We start from the raw sequence: 9,537 nt of genomic DNA on the forward strand, positions 1-9,537 counted from the left end.
GCTACGAACTTTTGGCCAATGGGAGCGCTCGCGGGAGTGGAGGGCGTGTGGACGCGGTTGTCATGACGACGGCGAAGGAGACGAAGGGGCGGAGCTGGGGGTTGGGGGCGGGGCCTTGGACGATCCACTTTTCTGGGATGGGGAAGTCTGGGTCGACTCAAATCGACCTAGAAAGGAACAGAATCTTGATTAATTCAAATTAAAGTGACGTCGCCTAGACCTCTGGGTCCCCTTCCCACCTCATACCGTGGTTCTACCACCAAGGCGGGAAAGGCAGCAAAGGGCTGGGGCTAGCTAACACTGGCCCCTGGTTGTTCAAGTGTCAGTAATTTCGCGACCTGGTTGTTACGCACAGTCATTACTAAAAATTAAATTGTTTTACTAATTACTAAAATTAAATTTAAATGAAATGCATTACATTAAAATAAAGTAATATACACTCAAAACTCATCACTTCTTATTTTACTATACTTTCCTGTTGTTGATGGTCTTAAGGTTTTTTACATCAATTGTTGTACCCAAATGAAGAAAATAATATTTTAACGCAATAGTTTAAAAAGTCAAACTGGCACACTATTACCACTGACTGTCTATTTTTCTAAATAAAATTTTATGAGAATCAGGGCCAGGATTATGGTGAACCAGAGTGGTCCAAGTGCAGGGTCAGACGCCATCTTTAAAATTTTTATATTTTATGCGTCATGGATCTGTGTGTGTGTGTGTGTTAATTTTGATTCTTATTGTATTAAAATACTATTTATCTTGATGACTGGTGGTTTAGTTTGTCATCAGCTTGGCCTTAAATTTGGGGACCTTCATCCTGACCCTGGGAAATACTATATTACTATATGACAGCATACTAATAGGTATCTCCTCTTGACTCCATATTCAGTGATCACATTGGTGGCTTGAAATCAGCCACATTGTGAGTATTTACACCACGGAAATGGGCAGACTACGCAGCAGGGCTCCAGAAAGTGGGTAAGGGCACATTCATGAGAGGCACACCAAGTTCTCTCTGGCCTCTGCGTCTGAATTCTTTGCGTTGTCCCCTCTGTTCCTCCAATTTCTGCTCTTCCGCCCTCACCCCCCACCTCCTGCCACTGCCCCTGGAAATGTCCAAGTCCAGCAGGGGGGATCTCCTGCCTTCCCAGAAGAATGGCCACTGCAATCTACACCCTGTGACTCCCATCACTTCATATTCAGACCAGATGGCAGGATCCTGGAGAATGTGGCTTTTGGTGTCAGATAAGCCTGGCATTCTGTCTTGCCTTCACCTGCTTGCTGAGAGACCTCAACCAGGTGACTTAACCTGTCTTTGAGGTCTATAAGGGCAGGGACTTGAGTGAACATCTCCTCCAGCTATGCAACCTGAGATGAGTCAGTCACTCTTTCTGGGCCTCAGTTTTCAGCTCTGTAAATTGGGAAATTGGGAATAGTAACGGCTGGCAGTAAGTAGTGTGATGGACTGAAGGGGGCCATCCCCCTTCTGAGGACAGCTGTGGGCCCTGGGGAGTGAAGCTGAGGTTTCAGCACAGCCTGCAGGACTCACTGGCCGCCTGGCTCTCTTGAGAACACACCGAGTCTGCAACTTAGGGTGCCTTCTGCCTGGAACTCTCTTCCCCTTCATCTTTGCTTATTTTTATTGTAGTAAAATACACACAACATAAAGTTTAATGACATTTGCTACATTGACAATGTTGGGCAACCATCACCACTGTCTGGTTGCAGAAATTTCTTGTCATTCCCTAAGGAAATCCTGTAGTCATTAATCAGTCACTCCCCATTTCTCTCTCTCTCTCTCTAGTCTTGCAAACCACAGATCTGCTTTTTTTCCCCTCTATGGATTTGCCTATTCTGTATATTTCGCACAGATGAAATCATACAATATGTGGCCTTTTGCATCTGGCTTCTTTCACTTACAATCATGCTTTCAAGGTTCATCATGTTGTAGCATGAATCAGTATAAACTTTCCTTTTTATGACTGAATAATATTCCATTGTGTTTCCTGCTCATCTTAGACAGCCTCGTTCCTTCTTGTCCTTCAAAGCGTAGCTCAACATCACCTCTTTAGGCAAGCTGTCCCTGACCGCCCTTTCTAAATGATCTCAGCTCTCACTAGCTTACTTACTGCCCAGTATGGACCACTGTTTGCAATGATTTTATTCTTCTCATTTGTCTGCTCTGTTGAGACACAGAATCAGGGGCCCCAGTGTCATCATCTAACTCAGAACAGAATTCGATCCCAGGAATTATAGACGGATTTCCTGGCTATACGATCCTAGCCAGGTCATGTTACTTCTCAGCACAGTTTCCTTATTTGTCCACTGGGAATAACGATCATGTCTACTTCATGAGGTGGTTGTGAGGATCATTGTTAGAAGGAGTAGCAGAAATAGCAATAACAGTGATACCTCATGATGTTTTCATAAAAATGTCCCCTCACTCACTCACATAGGAGAAATGAACGGATCCCTTTGAAGAAATTTGTTAAATCACATAGACATTACAATCGATGTAACTGACCAGATTTCCCTTTTCCCATTGGCTACCAGAAAGCTCAGTGCAAGTTAATGCTCTGCCCTTTCTTTAGTACATGGGGGAACCTTTTGCCTCATTTTCCAGTTAACCTCCAGATCAGAGAGCTCTCTTGCCAAATTTCAAAGACCTTTGTCTCCCACCTGAAATCCTGTCTGGAATGAGAGGAGGGAGGAGCAATGAAATGATCGTCTTTCCTAGACACAGATTAGAAGACAAAATTTGTTGAAGGAAGGAAGAGGTGCAACCATTGGCTTTTCCCTGCGTTACTCTGTCCTTTCTCCCATTCTCTGGGGATCTCATTCCCAGACTCTACATATCTACTTTGTTTCTGCAATGAGAGTAAGTCACTTGGGGGAAATTCTGGATCTGCATCAACTTGGGGTTCCAGCATCCAACAGAAGCTGCCACCCTGAAGAACTCAGGGAAAGTAGAATGGATGAATGATGGAAGAAAGAAGGGAAGGGAGGGAAATATGGGTATGAAAATCTATGGAGGGACGCCTGGGTGGCTCAGTTGGTTAAGCAGCTGCCTTCGGCTCAGGTCATGATTCCAGCGTCCTGGGATCGAGTCCCGCATCGGGCTCCTTGCTCAGCAGGAGCCTGCTTCTCCCTCTGCCTCTGCCTGCCATTCTGTCTGCCTGTGCTTGCTCTCTCTCCCTCTCTCTCTGACAAATAAATAAAATCTTTAAAAAAAAAAAAAAGAAAATCTATGGAAGTCACGGATGCAGGAGCAGATTAAACTCATGAGTAAGTGATTCTCACAGACTCTTCACAGCAAACATACAGGAGGTATTGTTCCGACCACAATATTTTCAGAAGAAAACACCCAGGTTCGGAGGGGTATGTGAACGAAAAAGTGAACACGTGGATGGGGGGTTGGGTGGGTCAGTTTCCTTCAGTGTATCCCCAGGATGGGCACCCCTATCCTTGCCCTTGGGTGATCCCACCCTCTTGCCCCCTACCCCCACCTTGCCCACCCCACCAGTAAGCACCAGGTCAGGTCACCAAAGTTGCTGAGTATTTATTTGGTCCCAGGAGCAGTGCAGGATTCCGACTAGGGACAGGAGCAGGTGATCCTGTGCAGGAAGAGGGGTGCTGGGAGCGAAGGGGGAAGAAGGCAGGGTCACTGATTGTCAAAGCAGAGAGTGGGAGCAGGGATTGGGGGAGGCCAGATTGCTCTCCTCCCCCAGGGGTCCCTGGGGCTTCTGGGTGTGTGCTTGGTGGGAGAGCTGGCAAGTCACCATGATTGGCATAATGGGGGATGGGAAGGCAGGAATGGGAAGGGTTGGGGTGGGGTGGGGGTGGTTAGGGGTCAGAGAAAGCTTAAAGGTGGGCCTGGGTGTGGTTTTGGCCAGGAGTCTGAGGTCAGGGGCCGAGTCCAGTCTTGGCAAGGGGCTTGAGGTGGGGATCAGGGGGCAGGCAGTGGCCTCACTCGGTCAGGGGGCCGCAGCGAGTGCCACTGGGCAATGGGCCGCCGGGGGTTGGCCAGCATGTCTGCCCAGTGCCGCAGGCCAGCTCCCCCCACCTCTCCCCCGACAGCCACCCTCCCAATGGCCTCATTCTTGCCCAGCTTGTCATAGTCCAGCACGGTCAGCTCCACCTGGACCTTCTGGAGACAGGAAGAGCAGGGGGAAGAGAGACAGGAGTGTTGGAGAAGGAGGCAAGGCGCGGAGGGGATCGAGTATCATTGCCAAAGAGACCCTCTCCCTAGCAGCCAGAGGTCTAGGGGGACATGTTAGCACCCTGCGCTAAGGCCTCTCAGGGGACTCCAACGGTGCCGGGGGTGGGAGTGGACAGAGGAGAGAGTCTCTGTTAGAGGGATGCTCTGGAGTCTTTCTTCCTCCGCGATCCGATTTCAAAGGAGATGAACCCTCAGGACCCCGTTGGTAAGGGACTGTTGGGGGCCTCCTTAGGGACTAGCCTCCTAAGGAGGGCAAACCGTCAGGACTCTGAAATGGGAGGAGGGGTCAGGCCTGAGTCCTGGCTGGGCCCTCTTCCTTAAGAGTTGTGGGGAAATCTTTCCCTTAGTACCCATAGCTCCTGAGCGGGACAGCCCGGGTCTTGCTTGGGGGCGGAACATCCTGATCTTGCTTGGGGCGCGGGGCGCCCAGGTCCTCACAAGAGGAAACTGACTTTGGAAACACAACCTCAGGGCCCCAGGACCTGGTTTCCAATAGATGCGATGGGTTCTTCCTCCCGCTAGCAACAGGGGCTTTTCAGGGCCTGGGACCCTGGGGGGAGGGCTGCTCTGACGGGGCTTCGGGTAGGTCTGAGCTCACCTGCACCTGGTCACAGGGCACCTCGAAACTGAAGGCCTCGTTGTAATAGGGGTTCAGAGTGTTCTTCTTGATCGTCGTTTTCTTCTTCCGCACCTTCTTGCCGCCCTGCAGCAGGTGGACCTTGACGTACGGATCTGGGCGGAGAAAGGAGTCTTAGAGGCCCCGACTGGCCAGTGCAGGGCTCATGTTGAGGAGGATACAGGAGGCGCTTCTTCGGAAGAGCACAGAGACACCCTGTGTACCCCTCAGGGCTCTCTCCGTGTCCACAGCAAATCTACACCCTCCCCGGCAGTCCGGGCCCCTCTCCACCGGGGACGCTCGGGACCCAGAAACTGCGAGAAGCTTTGCTCCAGAGCCTCCCTCTCCACCCCCGGCCGCACCATTTGCTTGCTCCCCACACACCTGAGAGTCCTCCCACGTCCATCTTCTTCAGGTTCTTAGCCTCCAGGACGATGACCGTGAGCTTCCCGGCCGTGGGGACGTAGCGGAGGGAGAAGCAGATGTCACCGAGTTTCTCCTGCTAAAAGACAGAGCCCCAGCTTCACATCCATTCCCTCTCGGACCTTCCTTCCCCACCCCCCGCCTTAGAATGGAGTGGCCCAGGGACGACCACAGCCCTGCACCCGCCGGGACCAGCCCTCCGCTGCAGTTGCAAGGGCTGGAGCCCTGACGGTCCGAGAGGCCTGTGATCTGATTGGTCCGGGCGCGCGGTGGGCGGGCCCAGCGTGGGGTCGTGGCCACGCATGCTCACCTCCTCCCGCGGAGCAGCCTGCAGCTCGCGCCAGGCCAGCACTGGCCGTCCCAGGTCCACGGAGCTCATGGGGACCCGCACCTCCCCAATGGCATCGTTGCGGGAGAAGCGATCAAAGTCGTACACCGCCATGACCAGTACCCTGCCCCCCAGTTCCACGTAGGGGACCTAGATGAGGGGGCCACAGGGAAGAGAGCACAAGGCGGAGAGTGGGACGTCAGAGAGACGGGAAGTGAGGCACAGCACATCCAGGTAGAAGGCGACGACTCGGACAGCAAGGGTCCAGGGGAACAGCTGTGCGGAAGCCTCTGGAACCCAAATGGCACAAAGAAACAGCCCAGAGGTCAGCAGCACCCCCACGGGGACAATCCAGGGTCCGGTGTGATAGTCCCCAGAGCTGGAAGCTGCTACCTGAGCTGTGGGCTGGCTCCAGAAAAAGTTGAAGGGGTCGCTCCCCAGTGTTCCAGGGACGGGAGGCAGGTTACCAGGCCTGGGGCACAGAGGCCAGGAGCTCACCTTGAAGGCAAAGTTCTCCCCAAAGTGTGGGTTCAGTGTCTGCCGATGCACCTTGGTCTCATGCCGCCTCCGCTTGTCTGGCAGCAGGTAGACCCGCACGTAGGGGTCGGAGGAGCCCCCTAGGTCCAAGGCTGCCAATCCCTCAGCTTGCACGATGCCCACCAGCAGCTGAAAGGTGATAAGGGGACTCTAGTCTTAGCTTCCTTCTTGGAGCCTCCTCTAAAAAGGGGCTAGAACCCTCGGACCCTCCCCTCCCCTCCACACCACCCTCCTCCTCCGCACCCACCTGGCCGCTCTGGAAATCATAATCCAGTGAGTACTGCAGTCGTCCGAGCTCATGCTTCTCAGCCACCTGTGACCCTGGCCCAGATGGTGCTGGCTCCAGCTCCTCCACTTCTGGCTGCACCTTAGGGGGCCAGGAGCAAGGGCAGGTGAACTCTTCCCCTGACCCAGAAACCAAGGGAGACTCACTGATCCCTGAGCACTTGCTGGCTAAGCAGAGTCAGAGTTTGACTAGTGATGTCTGCCACAGGCAAACACTAGTCATAGTAACAAAAAGGCAGTATTTAGTCAAAATTTGATTAATGATGTCTGCTGTGGGAGAGAACAGACAGGGTGACACACGTAGTGTGCTTGTCATGCCTAGACTAGAAAAGCAGGTGCTCATAGCACCTTGTTGCCTACAAGAAGGATGCAGAAGATTTATTTCACATGCGAATGGAGGTACTGGGGTTGTTGTCCAAACTGACATGTTGACTAGTGTTCTCACCACAGAAAAACATGGAGGAGTAATAGTGCCTTTACCCTGTATTTGCCATTCTCAGCTAGAACAAGAGTTCTCCTTAACCTAAGCCAGCCATTTTCAAAATTCAACGCGAATCAGAATTCCCCTGAGAAATGTGGTAAAATGCCTTCACTTCAGATTGATTCGATAGGTCTGGGGCAAGACCCAGAATTCGTGTTTCCACAAGAACCTGAGGTGAGTCTGACGCAGGTGGTCTTTGGATGTCGCCAGCTTGAGGGAGAGGGACCAGAGGATTCATTCCACCACCCATGTGACCCTATTCCTCGGCTACACATGAATCTTCTATGGTTCCCAGTTGTGCTCGTGACATGTGTATAACTGAGATCCTCAGACACCCGCTCTGGAGGGCAGCCTATTTGCCATCTGTGCCCCAGCTACTGTGAAATGCCTCAGGGTCTGGATTCCAGACCTTGAGCTACAATGTCCTCCTCTCTGTCCTGGGCGAACTCTGAGTGTTCCTTGGGTCTCAGCACAGAAGATATCTCTACTGGGAAGCATCCTTGGACTGTCCAGGCTATCAGGTGGTTTCTCTGTACCCACATATGCTCTGGGTGCCCCCATCACAGGGCACATACCACCCTGTGTTGTGAATGTCTGTGTGAGGGTCTGACTTCCCCACCAGAGTGGTTCTCAGGAACAGGGACTCAATCCAGCCTATCTCCAGATCCCCAGGGTCCAGGTCAGGGCTAAACACCCACAGAGATGAGCCAGTAAGGTGGGCATGGGCGGGAAGAAAGCGGGGACTGAGGCTGCTGGGCCAACGGTGCAGGACGGGGTAGGGCCGAGGGGTTGGGCCAAGCCACACCTTGTCTATGTAACTCCGGCCCAGCTCCTTCACTTCCTGAAGGTGGACCTGGGCTTGGGCCTGGCTCTTCTTGCCCAACCGCCTCCGACAACACTTCCGGTAGACACAGAAACAGCAGCCGAACACGAGGAGGCCTGAGACCAGAATGATTGCGGCCAGGGCCCAGGGGGGTACTGCAGAGGACGTGGAGACAACACTCATTGAGGCCGTAGGAGGCAAGCTGGCTGATTCAGTCCAGATTACACGCGGAAGCTGGAATCCTGGCCTTGTTTTCCCTCTGGCCATGTCCACTCCGTTTTGTCGCCCCGTTCTCCTTCCCACGGCTCTCACCTTTAACGTGATCTGATGCGCTATTCTAGCCTGACACCATCCAGACTGTCTTGCCTGTTAATTCCACCTCCCCTCCAGCCCCGTTTCTGCTCAACCCCTGACTGGTGTAGAAGTCATGCCCCTCCCCCGGCCTCAGTTTCCCTGTCTTTAAAAGAAGACAGAGGTGGACCTTCCAATTCACCGTCCCAAGAGCCCACTCCATTCCACACTCTTTGATCTGGTTCTAGATTTCCTGTCAACCTGTTCCGTTTCCACTTCACTTCACGTGAAGGCCAGGATTCCAACTACCTTGCCCCCGGGATATTCCCGCCCACCCGCCGAGTACACCTGTCCAAACCGCGCCCCTGGGAATCCCAGTCGAGCTTTCCCTCCGCCCTGGCCCCAGGCTCGCTCACCCGGGGCAGGGCCGATGCGACTCGAGTCAGGAGGCGTGTCGGGCGCTGGAGGCCCTGGGGTTGGAGGCTCCGAGAACATGACGGCGGGGTCTTGCGGTCCTTTCTGCGGAGACACCCAAGAGCCCTAGGCCCCCACGCCCACCCCGTGCGTTCACTGAAGCCTCCAAACAACGAAGAACTCCAATTCCCATCGGCACCCTGGGCGGCCGACCACATAGGACACAACCAGCAGCCGCGAGGCATGCTGGGGGTTGTAGTGTCAGCCTCCCCGCGATGGAGGACGCGCGCCAGGAGTGGGTTCCAGAACCTAGGTCCATCCCACAGGGACGCCCCCGCCCTCCAAGGCCCCGCAGGAATCCCTCCGACTTCTATCCCTTCCGTGCCCGTCCCCGCAGGCCTGAACCGGAAATGGGCCAAGGCGGGCGTGGGAACCGGGGCCCTGGGTTGCCCCGAGCGACGGGCGGCAGGTTCGGGCCGGCTGGGAGCTACGAGGGTTGCCCTGGCAACGGGCTGTTGGCAAGATAACAGGCGGGGCTGACGTACAGATGCAGAGTCCAGGCGCCGCAGGCTCGCTCCTCGCCGGGTCAGGACCCCAGCCCCTGACCCCGCGCAGAGCGAGAGTGGGGAGAGGGCGGCCTCGCGCGTCGGGGCACGCGCCCTCGGCTGGCTCCTCCCTGCACATCTGGCCCTGCGGGCGGTGACTCGGGCTCCCCGCCCTCTCCCGCCAGGGCCGAGGGCTCCCTGGTGCCACCGCCGGGGTGGGGTTGGGAGGGGGTGTGGGGTGGGGGCGCACATCCTTCCCGGCCTGCTGTCTCTCCCGCGCATCCCGAGCTCTGTCTTCACACCTGGCCTCGTGACCGCCTCGGCCTCAGCACCTCTCTCTCCACTCCCTATTTCTGTCCATTCCCCCACCGGGCTCTCGCCGCAACCTGGTCTGTGTCTCTTGTCCTCGGCCTGTGGTCTGGTCTGTGACTCCAGGGGTCTCCCAGTCTCGCCGCCTGCCTGTTCCACCCTGCCTCTGCTCTTTGTCTCCACACCTGTCTAAATCCCGATGTCTCCATTTCAAGCTCTAGTCCTCCCACTTCCTCGGTCGGTTCCTCCCCAGTGCCCTCCCG

General features: G+C 54.7%; 1 protein-coding gene across 3 annotated transcripts; it reads right to left on the reverse strand.

The window, feature by feature from the left end:
• Positions 1 to 3,542: 3,542 nt before the first annotated feature.
• SYT5 (synaptotagmin 5) lies at positions 3,543 to 9,505 on the reverse strand. 3 transcript variants are annotated; one of them, XM_047711131.1, is made up of 8 exons: positions 8,423 to 8,779; positions 7,698 to 7,870; positions 6,374 to 6,493; positions 6,088 to 6,255; positions 5,572 to 5,739; positions 5,223 to 5,337; positions 4,821 to 4,954; positions 3,543 to 4,150 (listed from the first exon to the last, which is right to left on the reverse strand). In XM_047711131.1, exons 1-8 carry the CDS (start codon positions 8,499 to 8,501, stop codon positions 3,950 to 3,952), a joined length of 1,158 nt encoding a protein of 385 aa, XP_047567087.1. In that variant the 5' UTR covers positions 8,502 to 8,779; the 3' UTR covers positions 3,543 to 3,949. The 3 variants fall into 3 exon arrangements, with proteins under 3 accessions (XP_047567087.1, XP_047567086.1, XP_047567088.1); XM_047711130.1 differs by having other exon boundaries at positions 5,223 to 5,340; positions 8,423 to 8,774; XM_047711132.1 differs by lacking the exon at positions 7,698 to 7,870 and having other exon boundaries at positions 8,423 to 9,505.
• Positions 9,506 to 9,537: the final 32 nt, after the last annotated feature.

The sequence above is a fragment of the Lutra lutra genome, chromosome 17, assembly GCF_902655055.1.
Source record: "Lutra lutra chromosome 17, mLutLut1.2, whole genome shotgun sequence".
Taxonomy (NCBI): Eukaryota; Metazoa; Chordata; class Mammalia; order Carnivora; family Mustelidae; genus Lutra; species Lutra lutra.